The sequence below is a fragment of the Aethalodelphis obliquidens genome, unplaced genomic scaffold, assembly GCF_003676395.1.
Source record: "Aethalodelphis obliquidens isolate GAN/ISIS:26980383/991018 unplaced genomic scaffold, ASM367639v1 scaffold88, whole genome shotgun sequence".
In the NCBI taxonomy this organism is placed as follows: Eukaryota; Metazoa; Chordata; class Mammalia; order Artiodactyla; family Delphinidae; genus Aethalodelphis; species Aethalodelphis obliquidens.
The window spans coordinates 611,691-634,269 of NW_020838032.1; the positions used below are offsets into that span (position 1 = coordinate 611,691).

The window sequence follows — 22,579 nt, forward strand, 5'->3', positions numbered from 1 at the left end:
GTATCCAGGATGTGTTGAATCTGGGGTCAAACCCATAGAATCCACTCAGGGCCTGATTACTTTTCTGAGTCAAGCAAATTTAATTTTTTTATTAGTTATTTTTGGTAGATCTTTAGTTGTTTACTTGCAAAGGCAAGGTTCAGCCTGTCCAGGCTTTGTGCAAAAGAATTTCACAAGCAACTCTTGAGTATGAGTTGTGGTTTAAACAAAGTAAGGATGAGATTTTGACAGTGACTTAAGTTCCTGGAAGTATGTATATAGAAGCAAATTAAATGCAAATATGGTTAAGGCTGTCTTTAAAAGTGACTTTAAAATAGTCTTAGACTTCCCTGGTGGTCCAGTGGTTAAGACTCCGAGCTTCCAATGCAGGGGGCTCTGGTTGATCCCTGGTCTGGGATCTAAGATCCTGCATGCTGTGCAGCATGTGTGTGTGGGGTGGGGTGTGGTGTGGTGGGGGGGAAGCAGGACTGTTTTGCAGCCAAAACTTATTTGGAGACTCACTGGAAACATAGTTGATCTTTTTGAGGCAATTAACCAAAATGACTTCCAAGTTCAGATTTTTGGGTTCAACTTGAATATGAATTTATTTTCTATTTTAAACAGTCTTATGTGTGTTTGTTCCTTTCCTGTTTTGGGTAATGTAGACTCTTCCTTTCTGGCTCTTTTAGTGCTAGTTATTTGTCAGAAGTTCTGCTTTAGTTCTTATCAGTACTGAAAATGTTTTTTGTTGTTCAGTGACTCCAAAAGAAAACCATTGCATGGCATCGATATAGTTAGGCTCAAATATCTATTTAACTTGAAATCTTTAGCTTTTCTAAAAAGTTGAAATTTCAGATGTTTAAAATTAATTATTTAGAATGAAAACATGGGACATTTAATTGAAAAAATGCTAGACCAGGTAGACTGGTCAGAGTAGGCAGTTCTGGGAGGCCCTCCTTCAGTTAACATGAACAATAACCTGATGTTTAGATGCACCCATGTAGAAAAGAAATGGGTAGGGGGAGAACCTGCCTTAAAGCACCCAGAGGCAAGAAAAGCCTGGAGACTTTGCACCCACTATACCCCTAGCCATTCCACTCCTAGGTATTTCCCGAAGATAAATGAAAATATACGTTCACACAAAAAAACTTGTACACGAATGTTCATGGAAGCATTTTTTTGGTAATAGCCCTAAACTGGAAACAACCAAACATGCCCACCACCTACCTAGTGAATGGATAGACAAATTGTGGTACTACTCAACAATGAAAAGACTCGAACATGGGTGAGTCACAAAAATAATAAAAGCGAAAAGAGCCTTGAAAGAGTACATGCTCATTTATACGAATTTTCTGAAAAGGCAAATCTAACCTAGGGTAATAGAAATCAGAATGAAATGGGGGGGGGGTCGACCAGTGGGACACAAAGGGCACTTTTTGGGGTGATGGAAATGTTCTATGTTTTGACTTGGGTGGTTACACGGGTGTATGCATTTGTCAAAACATCGACTGTGGACTCGTAAAATCTGCATTTCATTGTATGTAAATTGTCAGTTAAAAATATTGGAAAAAAAGAAAGCAAAACAAACCCTAAGTCTTAACGCTTCTCACCAAGGCAGCAGTTTGGAGGAAGGTAGGGTCTTTAAACTCTCCCAAACCCGTCTCTGTTCTCCTTTTAGATACAGAGTGGTGCTTTTGAGGACGAATTGCAGCCGAACCCGCTCCTCCCGCGCCGGCAGCGTGGGGCGCCCGGCAGGGCTCTCGGGCTTGCAGGGTTCCCGCCGTGGCCCTTCCTGTTTCGGCCGCGCCCTCTCCAGCGCCGGCCGGGGGCGGGGGCGGGGACGGAACTGGGGCAGCGCAGGCCGGAGTGCGGCAGATACTGGCAGCTGCGGGACATGACGGCAGGCCGCCAGGCCGAGGGTGCGGGTACGGACCACGCCTCCGCGCGGCTGCCCTCCCGGGTGGCCAAGCTACTGTCTGCACTCTTCTACGGGACCTGCTCCTTCCTCCTCGTGCTGGTTAACAAGGCGCTGCTGACCACCTACCGGTGAGGCGGGCGCCAGAGGTACGGGCGGAGTCCGCGGGGGCCCCCGGCTGCTCCGCGGCGGCCTGTCCCGGGACCTTCCCGTTACGGCGCCGCGCCGTCCGGCGGGAGCTGCCCCGACCTCCGAGGTCCCCGGGTGGGGGAGAGCGGCGGGGCTGCCTCTGCCCTCGGTGCACCTTGGCCGCGCCCTGGTCAACGGGCGGGCGGGAACAGCGAGCGGGGAGCCTCACTGCCGACTCCCGTGCCAATGTGGGCGGCTGTGTGCTCGGCACATGGACCACGTTTTCACAGGGTCGGGACCTTCAGAGTGTTCTGAAAACCAAACCACAACCTAGTAAAGTCATTCTACTCTCAGTGAGTGCGGGCACACCTCACCGCCACTTACTGCTGTAGGACATTCCTCGCAACTGTGCTTGTAGAGCTACCTCCCAGTGCTTTCACAAGTGCCGGTGAGCTGGAGCAAGTGATCTGGATGTGTTCTTCAAATGTGACTGTTCTTTATACAAATCAAGATGTTCAACCATCAGAAAAGTCCTGAGTGGATAAATTTATTCGCATTGTTTGACCATTCTCAGATTATCAGCATGTTCATGGAAAAATGGGGAAAACAATTAAAAATTCATATTCTATACTTTTTTGGATGAATGTGCAGTAAACCAGCAAATTTGTAGTTCCTTGAACCTATTTGTAAAGACTAGAAAATCCTGTTTAATTCTCCTTTCGTTGTATTGGCATTGAAAGAGCTGTGAATTTAGACCCAGCTCCACCATTTAATAGCTGTGCCTCTTAGGCCAGCCTCAGAGTCGTTTTTTCAGATGCAAAAGCTGGATAATTACAACTCTGTGAATTACCTCCCAGATCTCTGTGCGAGCCGTCAGAAGTGAGGGCTCCTTGTAAACTATACTGTGCTGCAAAAATGTAAAATCAGAATTTTATAAAGAGCCCAAAGAGACCTTAGAGTATCTTCAGCCCAAAGAGACTGTCAAGAGTATCGTCTTTTTATTTTATACTTGCAAAAGCTGAGACCTACATGAGCTTGGCTGGTTCCACCTCTAACAGATATTTACCAAGCACCTACTATGTGCCAAGCCCATCACCGGCACCAGGGAAGCAGCTGTGAAAAACGCAAAGCTCCTGCTGTGGAGATTCCATATCAGCGGTAGAGACAGAAAATAAACAGGTGGGCTCATGAATAAGCAAGGTGATTTCAGGTATGCCATGAGAGTGCCTGGGGTGGAATGGTTGGGGCTAGAGCATTACACACAGAAGAAAATGTGCTGAAGTGGGCATGAGCTTCGCCTGCTGGAGGAACAGAGAGAATGTCATTCTGGCTAGAATGAGCAAGTGGTAGAAGGTAGGAAAGACAACGTGGAAGTAGGCAGGGAAGGCAGAATCAGTTCCTTCATTCATTCAGTAATATTCACTAAGCACCTGTTATATGCCAGGCACTGTTCTAGGCATTTGCGATACAGAAGTGAACAAAGCAGATCAAAATTCCATATGTCGTGAAGCATTCATCCATATTGCTGGAGCGTACCCAGAGCCTTCTAGTGGATCAGTAAATAAACTGGTAGAATTTATATTAAGTCAGATGCAGCTGTGTGGTCAGGAGAAAAAAATAAGGAAAGGGAATTAGGGACTATGGGCATGGGGAAGAGTTTTCAGTCTCAGCATGATCAGTGAAGTCTCATTAAGGAGGTGACAGTTGAGCCAAGGGATGAATAATGTGAGGGAGATGGGGGAAGAACATTCCAGCATGGAAGAGTAAGGAGTTTAGGTGGGAATGGTACTAGATAGGGTCCCAGGGTAATGGATTTCTAGATTGTGTAGGGCCTTTGTGGCCACTGCGGAAGCTCTGAGGGAGCTTCTGGAAGGTGTCAAGCAAAGGAGTAACATGATCTAACTCCCTCTAGCTGCTGTGTTGAGAGCAGATATTGGGAGACCAGGGTGGAGGTAGAGAGACCATGATAAATCGTTTTCATTTTAGTCTAAATGCAATTGGGAGTCCCTTGGAAGGTTTTAGCATGGGTAGTGACATGGCATCATTTGTATGATTAACAAGATTTCTTTGGCTCTTGGGTGGGCGAAAAACTGATGGTATTGGAGCCAGGAATGGATTGTAATATTCTAGATAATTTTAAGTGGTGGCTTGGACTGGGGTGGAGGGTAGCAGTGGATATGGAGGGAAGGGATGGATTTGGGTTAGTTTCTGGTGTTCCTAGGGCTATTGATATTCTTTACAAGGTCTATTCGTGTGTTGCAGCATGCTTGCTGGTGTCCGTGGGGAACAGAAACCCTCCCTCAAAGAAATTAGAATGAATAGATACATAAACATGGATCATTTAATATACAATGCAAGCAAATGAAAGAAAAAGAAAACTTAAACACCTACCGTAAAAAACAAGAGAATGCTATTATAGGCTTTGGGGGAGTGTTGACAGTTACGTCAGTTGAAGTCTGAAGATAAGTCTCTGCTTTCTGCTCTTGACTAAGTAGTGTGCTCGCTGACCACGGCAGTCAGTGCCTCCAAAAACATATGTCTTTTTGTTGGAAGCAGGACCAATGAACACTGGTTAAGTGCTGGGAAGATGAAGGATAGTGTCCGACCAGAAAGAATTTATATGAGACATCTCATGCTCTAGCCTTTTCATCTTTAAAAATTTGAGTTCCATGATTGAAGGAGGAAATTGAGTTTTTATCTCAGCAAGGCAAAGCCCCTTATAACCTTATAAGCAAATATTTCACATTTCCGTAATGTAATATACAGTTGGAGGGCCCTGTTCAAAAAACATTGTTTATTCTCTCATTTCAAAATAGTTTAGGAGCACGTTTTTGAGGGGAAGAGGGTTGGGGTGATTTGGTTATAACAATAAACCATAGAAATCTGATCCAAACATTAGCTGTTTGAGGACAGAATGTTGTGTTGTAGGATAGAAGGAAGGACCTTTCTGTAGTCACCCAATTTGCAGGATTACGGGAATGTAGCTCAGGGGATGTTTTTTTCTCTTACAGTTTGAGCGGATTGTGTCTGGTTGGGGTACAAGACTGATGGGTGGTCTTAGTTATTTGTTAGTTTTAGGTCGTTGAGATGCTAAATTTACCTGGCTGGACAGAGAGAGCCTTTGAAGGACTTGGACTGTCAGACCATGTTGGGGTGAAACGGAGAAGCACGAATCTGTGGCCACTTGGTGACACTAGTGGTTCTTCGGAATCACATTCATGAGGGTTGTGCAGGCAGTCTGGAGTTGTTATTTTTGTTGCTTTTTTTTTTTTTGGTGGCATGCAGGCCTCTCACTGTTGTGGCCTCTCCCGTTACGGAGCACAGGCTCCGGACGCGCAGGCTCAGCGGCCATGGCTCACGGGCCCAGCCGCTCCGCAGCATGTGGGATCTTCCCGGACCGGGGCACAAACCCGTGTCCCCTGCATCGGCAGGCGGACTCTCAACCACTGCACCACCAGGGAAGCCCTTGTTGCTATTTTAATACTGTTCTCTATGACATGTGAAAATTTACTAATGATGCTTAATAAAAAATATAAACTTAGCTGTATTCAATTCAACAAGTATTTGCTCCATATTTGCTGTGTGTCTACTTTTATGCAATCGAAGGCTTTAGGATCATTTCACACAGTGGTTTCCAAACTTGCTTGGTAATGTGAATCACTTGGAGAGTTTTTTTTTTTTTTTAAAGCTATTGAATCCGAGTCTCCAGTGGTGGGTGCTGGAAGTCTATATTAAAGAACAAAAACAACCCTAATTTTCTCTTACTCTGATGAAAACCGGCTCTCTCCCGAAGATGCTGTTCCATTTGACCCCTGGAAAGGAGCTGGATCCTGGTCACACCCCAGGTGTGGCCAGGAGGTGGGGTTGAGTCCTCGTAGCTTCCCACTGCCCCTGCTCTGTGGAGAGTCCAGACTCAGCACTCACTTTCTGTCCTCTCTGTAATGGCTCCTGGGCTTCTGTGGCTCATTTAGTGGAGTCCTGGTATTCCTCTCCACTCAGACTTGCATAAGCCTTCAGGACTTTGGGATACGCACGCCGAACCATCACAGCCCGCCTTGTCCCACATCCCGTGGTCACTCCTAGGGCCATGTGCTCAGTGTGACCCTGCCAGCCACTCCAGTCCTTGTGCAGGATGTCCACACTCTGCGCTGCAACCCAGCTCATTTCTGCCACATCACCCTTCAGGCATCCCTTCCCTCCTGGTCCAGCAGGAGGGCCCCTGCGCTGGAAGCCACAAGGCTCCTTTCCAGCTCCCGTCTTGGCTGGTACTTGTCCTGCACAGCCTACCTTCTGCATCCTTCCTTCAGCATTGAGCAGCTCCGACTGTCCTGGGAGAAAAAACACTTCCGGGCTGGCTGGGTTGATGTTGAATTGATGATGACAAGCCTCAACCGGCTCTAGTACCACCTGCTCGTTTCTTCTGGGGGATTGCTTTCCTTGTCACAGAAAGGACTCCTGCCCACTTTCTCTTTTACCCTGAAACCTCCCACACCCCCATCCTCCACTCTCCTCTGATACTTCATTGAGGAAATTGAAACCGTCAGACGATGTCCCCTTTCTGCTGTGATGGAGGGAGCATCTTGTTCCTGTGGAAGGTCCAGCTCCCCACTTCTGGATGTCCCCTTCTCCCGGCTCCTTTCATTATCCTCCTCTATTCTGCGTCAGCAAGCTCTCTCTACCGGCTTAAAACGTGTTTAGGTTTCTCAAGCAAAAAGAACCCTCCCTTGATCCACATGGGTGCTCATTTCTCTGTTCCTTTCAGAGTCCGACTCTTCAAAGAGTTGGGCACACATACTGTCTTTACTTCCTTGCATTCACTCCTAAAATAATTCAGTTAAAATCGGGAGTTATTTAAATACAGAAATGTACAAAGAAGACAGTAATAATATTGCATAGTCCCACTACCTAGAATCAATATTTTTTTAAAGAAAAGTCATTCTGTGTGATCATGATAAAGAATTCAAACAAAAGAAAAGTATTAGGGTAAAATTTAAAAAAATTACTAAATTGACATTAGGCAATAACGTCAGACATCTTTTTAGATAGATGGATGGATTGGAGAAAGATTAATAGACTGAATTACTTTTTATATAAAGTATATATTATAGATGCTACTTATTTACTCATTTCTTTATAAATTGTTTTCTTTAATCCAAAAAGGAGTGGGAAATGGAGTGGGGGGGCCTTCATTTATTTAATTTTTTGAGGATCACCTAAGTCCCTCCACCACTTTTTATTATGAAAAGTTTCAAGCACACAGAAGAGTGGAAAGCAAAGTACAATGAACACCCATACCCATACCACTGAGGTTCAGTAATTAACATTTTGCTATATTTGCATTTTCCCCTGAATGATTGAATATAAGCTGCATACATCATGACACTACACTCAGCTATTTCAACATGCCTCTCCTGAAATATGGATATTCTCCTACATAGTATCCTTTTTGTTCTTAACAAATTTAACAGTAATTTCCTAAAATAATCTAATACCAAATCTATAATCATTCCAATTATTCCCCAAGATGTTTTTATGGTTGTTTTAAACATTTGAATTAAGATCCAATCAAAATTCATGCAACGCATACAGTTATGTCTTTTTAGTTTATTTTAATCTAGAAAAGTCCCCCGTTCCACCTCTTTCCCCTGATACTGAATTTGAAAAGCCTGGGCCAGGTGTGTTGTAAAGTGTCCCATATTATGGGTTGTCTCATTTATTTTTTGAAGTCTCACTTAACTTACTCTCTGTTTTTTAAACTGAAAGTTAGATCTAAAGGCTTGATTACATTCAGATGAAACAGTTTTTGGCAAGACCACTTTATAACCGACCTTGTAAACTTCAGCTTGCATCATATGAGGGACTGTGCTACCATTAGTCATGCTGGCTGTGTTTGAAGGCTTACTTAAGGTGAGGACTGCAAGTTGCATGCACGTATGAAATGTAGTTTAACTGAACTGAATGGAGAAAAGAGAAATTAGAGTTCAACAAAAAGAATTGTTGACGTTCAAATATATATATTTTTCAATTTCTGATGGTATATATGGCTTCTCTGCTATGAATGATGACATTTGCATACTTCTTCCCATGTTTCCGCCCCTCCGTGTCTTCTTTTACAGTGTAGCATCCTATTGTGTAATTATAATCCCACAGTTGTTTGAATCTGTTCCATATTAAATGGATACAGTAGTCAGCACCCTTTTATCACAGTGTCTCCATTCCAGAGTTCATTATTTTGATTTGATTCCTAATTGGTTGATTCTGATGTATGGTAGTATTTTTATGGAGAGTTCATGGCTGCTGTATTAATCGTGTTGAATATTCTTAACAGCTTTTTCTACAACAAGTGTGCTTTTAGATCTGGAGAGTTTACTTATTCTCCCCATGTCAAGGAAACAAATTTGCCTTTTATCTTTTAATCATTTTCTCTCTTTACTGAGAGAACAGCACAGCAATTAGCCCTCTCTGCTGGTATCTATCTTCTATATCTGTTTATGTTTGAGAGTTTGTCTTTTCCCTACTCATTCACTGTGATTACCTCATCTTGGTAATTCAGTTGAAAGCAGTGGCCATTTAGTTCTGTGTTGTTTCTAAATGGTTCATGTGGCAGTTATGTGTGTTTTTTCTTACATCTTTATTGGAGTATAATTGCCTTACAATGTTATGTTAGTTTCTGCTGTATAAAAAAGTGAATCAGCTATATGTATACATATATCCCCATATCCCCACCCTCTTGCGTCTCCCTCCCACACTCCCTATCCCACCCATCTAGGTGGTCACAAAGCACTGAGCTGATCTCCCTGTGCTATACGGCTGCTTCCCACTAGCTATCTATTTTACATTTCATAGTGTATATATGTCCATGCCACGCTCTCACTTCTTCCTAGCTTAACCTTCCCCCTCCCCGTGTCCTCAAGTCCATTCTCTACATCTGAGTCTTTATTCCTGTCCTGCCCCTAGGTGCTTCAGAACCTTTTTTTTTAGATTCCATATATATGTGTTAGCATACAGTATTTGTTTTTCTCTTTCTGACTTACTTCACTCTGTATGACAGGCTCTAGGTCCATCCACCTCACTACAAATAACTCAATTTCGTTTCTTTTTATGGCTGAGTAATATTCCATTGTATATATGAGCCACATCTTCTTTATCCATTCATCTGTTGATGGACACTTAGGTTGCTTCCATGTCCTGGCTATAGTAAATACTGCTGCAGTGAACATTGTGGTACATGACTCTTTTTGAATTATGGAATTCTCAGGGTACAGGCCCAGTAGTGGGATTGCTGGGTTGTATGGTAGTTCTATTTTTAGTTTTTTAAGGAACCTCTATAATGTTCTCTATAGTGGCTGTATGAACTTACATTCCTACCAACAGTGCAAGAGGGCTCCCTTTTCTCCACACCCACTCCAGCATTTATTTGTAGATTTTTTGATGATGGCCATTCTGACCGGTGTGAGATGATATCTCATTGTAGTTTTGATTTGCATTTCTCCAATGATTAGTGATGTTGAGCATCCTTTCATGTGTTTGTTGGCAATCTGTATATCTTCTTTGGAGAAATGTCTACTTAGGTCTTCTGCCCATTTATGAATTGGGTTTTTTTTTTTTGATATTGAGCTGCATGAGCTTCTTGTATATTTTGGAGAGTAATCCTTTGTCAGTTGCTTCATTTGCAAATATTTTCTCCCATTCTGAGGGTTGTCTTTTTGTATTGTTTCATTGCTGTGCAAGAGCTTTTAAGTTTCATTAGGTCCCATTTGTTTATTTTTGTTTTTATTTCCATTACTCTAGGAGGTGGGTAAAAAAGGATCTTGCTGTGGTTTATGTCATAGAGTGTTCTGCCTATGTTTTTCTCTACGTGTTTTATAGTGTCTGGCCTTACATTTAGGTCTTTAATCCATTTTGAGTTTATTCTTGTGTACGGTGTTTGGGAGTGTTCTAATTTCATTCTTTTACAAGTAGCTGTCCAGTTTTCCCAGCACCACTTATTAAAGAGGCTGCCTTTTCTCCATTGTATATTCTTGCCTCCTTTATCAAAGATAAGGTGACCATATGTGCATGGGTTTATCTCTGGGCTTTCTATCCTGTTCTACTGATCTACATTTGTGTTTTTGTGCCAGTACCATACTGTCTTGATTACTGTAGCTTTGTAGTATAGTCTGAGGTTCAGGAGCCTGATTCCTCCATCTCTATTTTTCTTTCTCAAGATTGCTTAGGTTATTTGGGGTCTTTTGTGTTTCCATACAAATTGTGAAATTTCTTGTTCTAGTTCTGTGCAAAATGCCAGTGGTAGTTTGATAGGGATTGCATTGAATCTGTAGATTGCTTTGGGGAGTATAGTCACTTTCACAATGTTGATTCTTCCAATCCAAGAACATGGTATATCTCGCCATCTGTTTGTATCATTTTTAATTTCTTTTATCAGTGTCTTATAGTTTTCTGCATACAGGCCTTTGTCTCCCTAGGTAGGTTTATTTCTAGGTATTTTATTCTTTTTGTTGCAATGGTGAATGGAAGTGTTTCCTTAATTTCTCTTTCAGATGTTTTCATCATCAGTGTATAGGAAGGCAAGAGATTTCTGTGCATTAATTTTGTATCCTGCTACTTTACCAAGCTCATTGATTAGCTCAGGTGGTTTTCTGGTAGCATCTTTAGGATTCTCTACATATAATATCATGTCATCTGCAAACAGTGACAGCTTTGCTTCATCTTTTCTGATTTGGATTCCTTTTATTTCTTTTTCTTCTCTGATTGCTGTGGCTGAAACTTCCAAAACTATGTTGAATAATAGTGGTGAGAGTGGGAAGTCGTGTCTTGTTCCTGATCTTAGAGGAAATGGTTTCACTTTTTCACCATTGAGAACAATGTTGGCTGTGGGTTTGTCATATGTGGCCTTTATTATGTTGAGGTAAGTTCCCTCTGTGCCTACTTTCTGGGTGGTTTTTATCATAAATGGGTGTTGAATTTTGCCGAAAGCCCTTTCGGCATCTATTCAGATTATCATATGGTTTTTACCTTCAGTTTGTTACTATGGTGTGTATCACATTGATTGATTTGTGTATATTGAAGAATCCTTGCATTCCTGGGATAAACCCCACTTGATCATCCTTTTAATGTGCTGTTGGATTCTGTTTGCTAGTATTTTGTTGAGGATTTTTGCATCTATCTCATCAGTGATATTGGCCTGTAGTTTCCTTTCTTTGTGACATCTTTGTCTGGTTTTGGTATCAGGATGATGATGGTCTTGTAGAATGAGTTTGGGAGTGTTCCTCCCTCTGCTATATTTTGAAAGAGTTTGAGAAGGATAGATGTTAGCTCTTCTCTAAATGTTTGATAGAATTTACCTGTGAAGCCTTCTGGTTGTGGGCTTTTGTTTGTTGGAAGATTTTTAATCACAGTTTCAATTTCAGTGCTTGTGATTGGTCTGTTTATATTTACTATTTCTTCCTGATTCAGTCTCAGAAGGTTGTGCTTTTCTAAGAATTTGTCCATTTCTTCCAGGTTTTCCATTTTGTTGGCATATAGTTTCTTGTACTAATCTCTCATGATCCTTTGTATTTCTGCAGTATCAGTTGTTACTTCTCCCTTTTCATTTCTAATTCTATTGAGTCTTCTCCCTGTTTTTCTTGATGAATCTGGCTAATGGTTTATCAATTTTCTTTATCTTCTCAAAGAACCAGCTTGTAGTTTCATTGATCTTTGCTATTGTTTCCTTCATTTCTTTTTCATTCATTTCTGATCTGATCTTTATGTTTTCTTTCCTTTTGCTAACTTTGGGTTTTTTTTGTTCTTCTTTCTCTAATTGCTTTAGGTTTAAAATTAGGTTGTTTATTTGAGATGTTTCTTGTCTCTTGAGGTAGGATTGTATTGCTATAAACTCCCCTCTTAGAACTGCTTTTGCGGCATCCCATAGGTTTTGTGTCATCGTGTTTTCATTGTCACTTGTTTCTAGGTATTTTTTGATTTCCTCTTGATTTCTTCAGTGATCTCCTGGTTATTTAGTAGTGTATTGTTAGCCTCCATGTGTTTGTATATTTTACAGATTTTTTCCTGTAATTGATATGTAGTCTCATAGCGTTGTGGTCAGAAAAGATACTAGATACGATTTCAGTTTTCCTAAATTTACCAAGGCTTGATTTGTGAGTCAAGATATGATCTATCCTGGAGAATGTTCCATGTGCTCTTGAGAAGAAAGTGTATTCTGTTGTTTTTGGATGGAATGTCCTATAAGTATCAATTAAGTCCATCTGGTCTAATGTGTCATTTAAAGTTTGTGTTTCCATTTTTATTTTCATTTTGGATGATCTGTCCATTGGTGAAAGTGGGGTGTTAAAGTCCCCTACTATTAGTGTGTTACTGTCGATTTCCCCTTTTATGGCTGTTAGCATTTGCCTTATGTATTGAGGTGCTCCTATGTTGGGTCCATATATATTTATAATTCTTATATCTTCTTCTTGGAATGATCCCTTGATCATTATGTAGTGTCCTTCCTTGTGTCTTATAACAGTCTTTATTTTAAAGTCTATTTTATCTGATATGAGTATTGCTACTTCACCTTTCTTTTGATTTCCATTTGCATGGAATATCTTTTTCCATCCCCTCACTTTCAGTCTGTATGTGTCCCTAGGTCTGAAGTGGGTCTCTTGTAGACAGCATATATACGGATCTTGTTTTTGTATCCATTCAGCTGGTCTATGTCTTTTGGTTGGAGCATTTAATCCATTTACATTTAAGGTAATTATCAGTATATATATTCCTATTACCATTTTCTTAATTGTTTTGGGTTTGTTTTTGTAGGTCTTTTCCTTCTCTTGTGTTTCCTGCCTAGAGAAGTTCCTTTAGCATTTGTTGTAAAGCTGGTTTGGTGGTGATTGATTCTCTTAGCTTTTGCTTGTCTGTAAAGGTTTTAATTTCTCCATTGAATCTGAATGAGATCCTTGCTGGGTAGAGTAATCTTGGTTGTAGGATTTTCTCTTTCATCACTTTAAATATGTCCTGCCACTCCCTTCTGGCTTGCAGAGTTTCTGCTGAACGATCAGCTGTTAACCTTATGGGGATTCCCTTGTATGTTATTTGTTGCATTTCCCTTGCTGCTTTTAATATTTTTCTTTGTATTTAATTTTTGATGGTTTGATTAATATGTGTCTTGGCATGTTTCTCCTTGGATTTATCCTGTATGGGACTCTCTGAACTTCCTGGACTTGATTGACTCTTTCCTTTCCCATATTAGGGAAGTTTTCAACTATCATCTCTTCAAAATATTTTCTCAGTCCCTTTCTTTTTCTCTTCTTCTTCTGGGGCCCCTATAATTTGAATGTTGGTGTGTTTAATGTTGTCTCCGAGGTCTCTGAGACTGTTCTCAATTCTTTTCATTCTTTTTTCTTTATTCTGCTCTATGGTAGTTATTTCCATTGTTTTATCTTCCAGGTCACTTATCCATTCTTCTGCCTCACTTATTGTACTATTGATTCCTTTTAGAGTGTTTTTAATTTCATTTATTGTGTTGTTCATTATTGTTTGTTTGCTCTTTACTTCTTCTAGGTCCTTGTGAAATGTTTCTTGTATTTTCTCCGTTCTATTTCCAAGATTTTGGATCATATTTACTATCATTACTCTGAATTCTTTTTCAGGTACACTGCCTATTTCCTCTTCAGTTGTTTGGTCTGGTGGATTTTTACTTCGGTCCTTCATCTGCTGCCTATTTCTCTGTCTTCTCATTTTGCTTAACTTACTGCGTTTGGTGTCTCCTTTTTGCAGGCTGCCGTTTCGTAGTTCCTGTAGTTTTTGGTGTCTGCCCCCAGTGGGTAAGGTTGGTTCAGTGGCTCCCTGAGGCTTCCTTGTGAAGGCGACTGGTGCCTGTGTTCTGGTGGATGAGGCTGGATCTTGTCTTTCTGGTGGGCAGGACCACGTCCGGTGGTGTGTTTTGGGGTATCTGTGAACTTAGTATGATTTTAGGCAGCCTCTCTGCTAATGGGTAGGGTTGTGTTCATGTCTTGCTAGTTGTTTGGCATGGGGTGTCCAGCACTGCAGCTTGCTAGTCGTGAGTGGAACTGGGTCTTTGCGTTGAGATGGAGATCTCTGGGAGAGCTCTCGCCCATTGATATTATGTGGGGCCAGGAGATCTCTGGTGGGTCAATGTCCTGAACTTGGCTCTCCCACCTCAGAGGCTCAGTCCTGACACCTGGCTGGAGTACCAAGTGTCAGCCACATGGCTCAGAAGAAAAGGGAGGAAAAAAAAGCAAGCAATCAAGAAAAACATAAATAAAATTAATAAAGTTATTAAAATAAAAAATTATTAAAATTAAGAAGGTAATAAAAAAAGAAGGAGAGCAACCAAACCAATAAACAAATCCACCAATTATAACAAGCATTAAAAACTAAATTAAGATAATCGTAAAAATCAGAAATTAGTCATTCACATACAGCAAACCCCAAGTGTACAGTTGCTCCTAAAGTCCACCACCTCAATTTTGGGATGATTCGTTGTCTATTCAGGTATTCCAGAGATGCAGGTACATCAAGTTGATTGTGGAGATTTAATCTGCTGCTCCTGAGGCTGCTGGGAGAGATTTCCCTTTCTCTTCTTTGTTTGCACAGCTCCTGGGGTTCAGCTTTGGATTTGGCCCCGCCTCTGCGTAGAGGTCGTCTGAGGGCGTCTTTTCTTCCCTCAGACAGGAGGGGGTTAAAGGAGCGGCTGATTAGGGGCCTCTGGCTCGCTCAGGTTGTGGGGAGGGAGGGGTACGGAACGTGGGGTGAGCCTGAAGCGACAGAGGCGGCTTGACATTGTAACAGCGTGACATTGTAACTACTCTGGCAGTGGTGGGCTGCACGGGCTCCCGGAGGGGAGGTGTGGATAGTGACCTGTGCTTGCACACAGGCTTCTTGGTGGCTGCAGTAGCAGCGTTAGCGTTTCATGCCCGTGTCAGGTGTCCACGCTGATAGCTGTGGCTTGCGCCTTTCCCTGGAGCTTGTTTAGGCGGTGCTCTGACCTCTGTGGGCAGACAGGCAGGGAATCCCCTCTAATCCCGTACCCGGAAACAGTGGTCTCTTGCCTCTTAGGCAAGTCCAGCCTTTTTCCCGGACTCCCTCCCGGCTAGCCGTGGCGCACTAGCCCCCTTCAGGCTGTGTTCACGCCGCCAACCCCAGTCCTCTACCTGCGATCTAAGCCCCGAATCCTGAGCCTCAGCTCTCAGCCCCCACCCGCCCCTGCAGGTGAGCAGACAAGCCTCTCAGGCTGGTGAGTGCTGGTCGGCCCTGATCCTCTGTGCAGGAATCTCTCCGCTTTGCCCTCTGCATCCCTGTTGCTGCGCTCTCCTCCCTGGCTGCGAAGCTTTCCCCCACCCCCACCCCCGTCCCCACCAGTGAAGGTCCTTCCTAGTGTGTGGAAACTTTTCCTCCTTCACAGCTCCCTCCCACTGGTGCAGGTCCTGTCCCTATTCTTTTGTCTCTGTTTTTTCTTTTTTCTTTTGCCCTACCCAGGTGTGTGGGGATTTTCTTGCCTTTGGGGAAGTCTGAGGTCTTCTGCCAGCGTTCAGTAGGTGTTCTGTTTGAGTTGTTCCACATGTAGATGTATTTTTGATGTATTTGTGGGGAGGAAGGTGATCTCCATGTCTTATTCCTCCACCATCTTGAAGGTCCTCCCCCAGTTATGTTGTTTTCTTTTTAAAGAAGATGTTGAGGGTAGGAGTTTGTTAATTAATTTATTTTTGCTGTGTTGGGTCTTCGTTTCTGTGAGAGGGCTTTCTCTAGTTGTGGCAAGCGGGGGCCACTCTTCATTGCAGTGCGCGGGCCTCTCACTATCGCGGCCTCTGTTGTGGCAGAGCACAGGCTGCAGACGCGCAGGCTCAGTAGTTGTGGCTCACGGGCCTAGTTGCTCCGCGGCATGTGGGATCCTCCCAGACCAGGGCTCGAACCCGTGTCCCCTGCATTGGCAGGCAGACTCTCAACCACAGCGCCACCAGGGAAGCCCCCAGTTATGTTGTTTGGATCCTCAGTTGCTTTCCTTAGATCTGTAGGTTCCCTTTTTCATCTCACTTGATTGCTTTGTTATCTCAATTTTGAGCTCTTGTTTTATTGATATCTTCTTATTAAGGTGTTCGTAGCTGGAAGCAATTACAAAGGGTGCCTTCTCTCTCTGTGTTATATTCTCTTCTAGGCTGATCTCTTTGTCTTCCTTCTGTAAGCCTTTTGTTGTTGTTGTTTTGTTGTTTATGTTGTGGTTTTATTATTTTGCTTCATGTTGCAGGTTGTATTACTGGGCAAGGAGACTCTCAGATACAGGGGAAGTATACTGGGTGGAGCTCTTGGGACCCACCCCTGTTGGGGAGTGAGGGAAGCAGGATTAGGTAGAGGGAGAAGCTGGGCTGTGCTTTATCACAACAAAGCCTGATCCCAGGCCCTCTGGAGCTGGAAGGGCTCTACAGAGTTGTCTTGAATTGGGGTGAAAGCCCCTGGCTTTTATACCCCTGCACAGACACACAGGCTTGGAACACAGGCTGCTCTCAGGGGGTGGGGGTGCTATTGGCAAGGCAGCTTTTTTCAGGTGAGGTTGCTCTTGAGCGACTGGAGAATGAGTGCTTCAGTCCAGAAGAGGGTGTCTGGGTGGCACATCTGGCATCCATTAGAGTTCATTTTATTCTCACAGTGGTGCTGTCCAGACAGTCATTCAGTTTTCTCTGATAAGGTAGGTTGGTTCTTTATTCTTTTCTTACCCTATCTGAAATAGGTATGTTTCCCTTTGACATACAGATTGAGGGCTGAGGTGTTGCTGTTGGTGGCGGTGGTGGTGGTTTTTTAGGTGATATTCCCCCTTTTTTAGTGGACTGAGAGAATGACTGGGAGCCAGTGAAGGGCTGGAAAATGAGTGAGCCCGGTGAAGTGATGTGCTGCCTTGTTAAGTATGGTATGAGATAGGGGTTAAGATTCTGATTCCAGTTACCTACGGCCATTTCCCTACTGCTTGCATGGTCATCTTTGTCATGAATCAGGTTTCCATAAAGCTATGTATCTGTCCCCATCTGTGTTCTCTTGCTTTGTCCTGTTAGACTATCATTGTGCAAATACTGCACTCTCTCATTTATTGTAACTTTAAAATGAATCCTGGGGACTCCACTGGTTGTCCAGTGGTTAGGACTCCGTGCTTCCACTGCGGGGCACAGGTTCAGTCCCTGGTCGGGAAACTAGGATCCCTGCATGCAGTGTGGGGCAGCCAAAAAAAAAAAAAAAAAAAGAATCCTGGCATCCAGTAGAGTCATTCCTCCAACTTTGTTTTTCTTCAGGATTATCTTGGATCATGTTTGCTTTTTGCCTTTGCATTCAGTCTTAGGATCAGTTTGTCAGTTTCCACAAAATACCTGCTCATGTTTTTACAGAGAGATTTGATTTTATAGGTCAGTGTGTGGATAATGGTTCACGGCAATATTGATTCTAATCCATGAAATTTATTTAGGGCTTCTTTAATTTTTTAAATATTGATTTATAGTTTTCTATGTAGAGGTATTTCTTGGAAATCTTTTATTAGATTTGTACCTGGGTATATTATTTTGAAGAAAGGAAAACCGTATAATGGATCTGCATGTAGCCATCATCCAGTTTCAACAACCTTGTTAAATTTATATCACTCCTCCTCTCAATCCCAACCTCTCCCCCAAGATTATTTTGAAGCAAATTAAAAATGTATTGTCATATGCATTTCAATATGAATTTCTGAAAGATAAGAGGGACTTTTTTGTTAAAAAAAAAAACCTACCACCCCAATATTATTTCATGCCTAAAAAAGTAAAAATAATTCCTTATTACCATAAAATACCCAGTTAGTGTTATTTGATGTTTTTTTGGGTGCTACTGTAAATGAATACCTTTAAAATTTTATGTTCTTTGTGTTTTTATGATATATAGACATAGAAATGATTTTTTTCGTGTGTTCATCTTGTATCCAGTAATCTTGCTAAAGTTATTTATTATTTCTAGTAATTTATCCCCAGATTACTTTAGCTTTCTACATATACAATTGTGTTGTTTGTTAATATGACAGTCTGCCTCAAGGGGCAATAGAAGTTTGCCAAGTTTAGCAATGATCAGTTTAAAAAAAGGAAAAGAAATGAACAAATGAAAAGTGAACAAATTTGACAATTTCACTAAGACTGAAAAAAAAGTCTAAGACTTTTTAATAACTCCTATCATTATGTGTTGTATATTGTCTTCAACTTTTTTTATCAGTTGCTAATATTATTTGTTATTCTATATTTTTTGTAGTTTCCCATCACCAATTGTTCTTGGAATTGGCCAGGTAAGTGAAAAAAAAAAATTACCCTCTTAATTAGTTGTCAGTACACATCATGAAATTTTAAGTGCTTTTGTTTAAGACTGTGATTTACGAATTTGTTCAGCTGGCAGAGGACCATGGTGCTTTTGGTGAAACAACATGAAGTATTGACACACATCTTATTTCATTTTACAATTTAGGAGCAGTTGTATTTGTAGGAAAAAGCAACTAATTTTAACTTCCTTAATAGAATTTAATTACTCTAAAGCAAGGGGGCAGCAGACTGAAAGCCTCCAAGGTCTGCTGGGTAACAGATGAGTGTGCACAGTTTAAGCCACTGTGCCTGAGAAGAAAAAGGTTAGGGAGATGAGGTGAGGCCCACTAGGGATCAGAGAAATCTAATGTTTACATCAAACCCCCTAATTTGTAAATGGTGGCAACAGATTCACATTTTCATAAAACTCTCTACAGGCCAAACAAAACATGTTTGCACTTTCCTTCCTGAAGTTTGTGATGTTTGTTCTCAAGTGTAAGGATAAACTTGGATAAACTTCCAAACTTACCCCATTTGGCTGTTTCTGAAATTTTCCGTTAATTTGTGGCTTTTTTACTTTTTTGGTCATATGCTGATGATTTCTAGTAGGCACGTGGTAACACAGGCACCAAAGTTTTTTTGTTTTCGTTTTCCTTTAGTCTATAAGGAGAAAAACTTAAAATTATAAAAATTGTATCTGTTAACTAAATTTTAAATTGTGAGTCTGGAATTTATATGATTAAACATTATTCTAGTTAAATGTTTTGCTAATAAGGTACTCTTTGCACATCATTTTAGGGAGAAAAAAATCATGAGGGAACAATATCTTTCCTTAAGGTCAAAAAATTTATATCTTTATGGTTCAGTGTGAAAATATGTTAAAAAGTACTTTAAAAGATCAATAATATGTGGTAATGTGCCCTTTGTAATGCCCAAGGCAAATAAATTCACTGGATTGTGCTCAATTAAGGTAAAAACGTTTATGATTTGCAATTTGTCGGGGAAGAAGCCAGCAGACCAAATTTTTTTTTATTTTTTTAACATCTTTATTAGGGTATAATTGCTTTACAATGGTGTGTTAGTTTCTGTTCTATAACAAAGTGAATCAGTTATACATATACATATGTTCCCTTATCTCTTCCCTCTTGCGTCTCCCTCCCTCCCACCCTCCCTATCCCACCCCTCCAGGTGGTCACAAAGCACCAAGCCAATATCCCTGTGCCATGCGGCCAGCAGACCAAATTTTAAAAGTCTGAATTGCAGAATATTTTAAACAAGTGTTGGTGTATTTCTGTAAGAATTATAAAGTAAGTCATATATACAAACTACAATTATAATTCAGAGTGGGCTTGTGTTATATAAATCTATTATAGGTATTAAGTTTGTACACTCAGGCTCAAGGTTTAGGATGATAATCATTTTGAAGGAGACCTTAAATTTTTGCATCCTAATGTGGAGAAAAGTAAGTTCTAAAATGTGTGTAGAAAGATGATATTAAAACTTTTTATTTTATAATAATAATCTGGAGTATTTCTGATATACCTGGTGTAATCCAGATTAATAGCATTTGAGTGAGATGTTTTTGCAACACTGGCTAGATTGGAGAGAAAAATAAATCCCTTTTAAAGTTGGTTTTCCTCTTAATTTGACTTTTGTGTTATAGAAATATTATACTTGACAAAATATGTTTATGTGTGGAGTTTGCCTCCCTTCCCCCTTCCTTTCATCCCCACACTTACTTTCTGGGGTAAGGTGACCATATGCTCAGTACATAGGAAGGATGGTCTAGGATCAACAAGCAGCCTCACCGACTGTGGTCACTCTGGTCAGTTTTGGGGACACCGTTCCTTTTTCCCGCTGTTGTCGTTCCTTGAGCCCCTTGAGATATCTTATATACGTTATATTTGATGTTATACTTTTTGCCTATAGTTCTGGTGCAATCTATACGGTGGCAAGAAAAACAATTTTAATATTTCAAGGAATAATAGGTTTTTTGGAACCTAGAAAATGGACTTTTCAGATATATATATTTTTTTGGTGAATCTCTTTTCTTTTGATGATGTGTTTGTACCTCAAATAGTCTTTCCAGATATTTTGCTGAAGTTTTTCTCTTCCCTTTTCTTTAGATGGCAGTTACCATAATGATACTATATGTGTCCAAGCTAAATAAAGTAATTCACTTCCCTGATTTTGACAAGAAAGTTCCTATTAAGGTATGTGATGGAAAGTACATATAGCTATGATGGAAGATGTAGAAATGCTATAGAATTACAAAGTGATCTTAAGAGTACAGGTCCGTTTCTATACACATGTGCTTCCTGCTGGCAATGGGTAGAAACTTCTTAATAAAGATTTCATATCATTCAGTGGTCCACTAATGTAACATAATAATAGTAAAAGTATGTGCTTAGCAATGGATATTAAATAAATACGATGTGTCTTCTGAAATGACAAAGCTTTCTAATAGGAATTGGCAAGCTTATCTGGTAACGACCAGATAGCAAGTAATTCGGCTTTGTGGGCCAGACCATCTCTGCTGCAGCTCTTCAGCTCTGTACCATGAAAGCAGCTGTAGATGATACATATATAAATGAATCGGTGTAGTTGTGTTCTAATAAAACTATTTGCATAAATAAAAGATGGGTTAGATTTATCTCCTGGGCCCTCCCAATTTGTTGATCCCTGTTTTAAATTTTCATATTTAGCTTGGATTGATAACAGTTGTGAGTAGAATGACGAATAAACACATTTTGATATACGTAGTTTTTTTTCCACGGTGGAACTAGAAACATGAGAACTGCCATTCCTTCCTGGGAATGTGGAATGGAACTAACTTTTTTTTTTTTTTTGCGGTACGCGGGCCTCTCTCACTGTTGTGGCCTCTCTCGTTGCGGAGTACAGGCTGCGGACGCACAGGCTCAGCGGCCATGGCTCACGGGCCCAGCCGCCCCGCGGCATGTGGGATCTTCCCGGACGGGGGCACGAACCCGTGTCCCCTGCATCGGCAGGCGGACTCTCAACCACTGCGCCACCAGGGAAGCCCGGAACTAACTTTTATTGTACAGTTGCTGGGTGACATGCACGAGGCCAGACATTTAATTCCTAGAGCAATCCCATACGACAGGTGGTATTAAATCGATCATGGTGACATTTTTTGATTTAGGGAGGTTAAATCAGACTGCAGTTCCTAGAGAGTGAGGACCTCACATGGTTTGTTCACTGCCATGTCTCTCAGGCCTGGAAAAACACTGGCATCTAGCTCTGGATTATTCATCAGGTCGACTAAGCACACGCTTACTGCATCAATAATCAGGGACAGCCACAAAAAGAGAAAAACAAGATATTGAAGTATAGGAAAGATATTAACCCAGTCATCAAAAGAAAAATCAGAATATTGTTGGGCTTGCTTACACTTAGCTTATGATATAATTTTTAAATACTTTGAACAATTGTGAAATATGATCTAGACATAGGAAAAAAGGCATCATACATGACTGTGTAGTTGAATGAATAATTACCCTTGTAATCATTACCTACGTCATGAGATGGGATCACAAAATCCTTCTTTACCCACTATTCTGACTTTTGTATTAATAATTTTCTTGCTTTCTTTGTAAGTTTTCTAAATTTGTATGTATCCTTGAATTATGTCGTTTAGGTTTGCCTATTTTTGGATGTTCTATAAAGAGAATTAAACTCTATATATTCTTTTGTATCTTGCTTCTTTCACTTAATATTATGTTGGTAAGATTCATCCACATTGTTGTGTGTAGCCGTATTCTTTTATTTTCATTGTATAAATATATTTCAATTTATTTATCTGTTTTACTGTTTATGGTAGTTGGGGTTGTTTTTGTTTGGGCCCTAGAAAAATAAAAAGTACTGTTCTGAACATACTGATAGCTGGATCTTGGTGCACAAGTATTAGTCACCTAAGGCTCCCATAACAAAATACCGCAGACTAGGTGGCTTAACAGAAATTTATTTTCTCACACTTCCGGAGGCTGGAAGTCCAAGATCAAGGTGCCAACAGGGTTGGTTTCTGATGAGAGTTCTCTCCTTGGCATATAGACAGCTGTCTTCTCACTGTGACCTCATGTGGCCTTTACTCTGTGCCTATGCACTCCTGGTGTCCCTTCCTCTTCTTATCAGGACACAAGTCCTATTGTATTAGGACCCCACATTTATTACCTCATTTAACCTTAATTACCTCCTTAAAGGCCCTATCTTCGCATGCAGTCACCTGGGGGCTAGGGGT

At 41.1% G+C, this 22,579-nt stretch overlaps 1 protein-coding gene across 3 annotated transcripts in view; it reads left to right on the plus strand.

Moving 5' to 3' along the window:
- Positions 1–1,762: 1,762 nt before the first annotated feature.
- The window catches only part of SLC35D2 (solute carrier family 35 member D2), a 61,023-nt gene continuing 40,206 nt past the window's right edge, over positions 1,763–22,579 (plus strand). Inside the window, exons 1-3 of one of the 3 annotated variants that reach the window (XM_027094177.1) lie at positions 1,763–2,025; positions 18,278–18,311; positions 20,448–20,534. In XM_027094177.1, the coding sequence (XP_026949978.1) occupies positions 1,874–2,025; positions 18,278–18,311; positions 20,448–20,534 (273 nt within the window). In that variant the 5' untranslated portion in view covers positions 1,763–1,873. The remainder of the gene's footprint in view (positions 2,026–18,277; positions 18,312–20,447; positions 20,535–22,579) is intronic. The other 2 variants (XM_027094178.1, XM_027094176.1) reach the window with 2 other exon arrangements.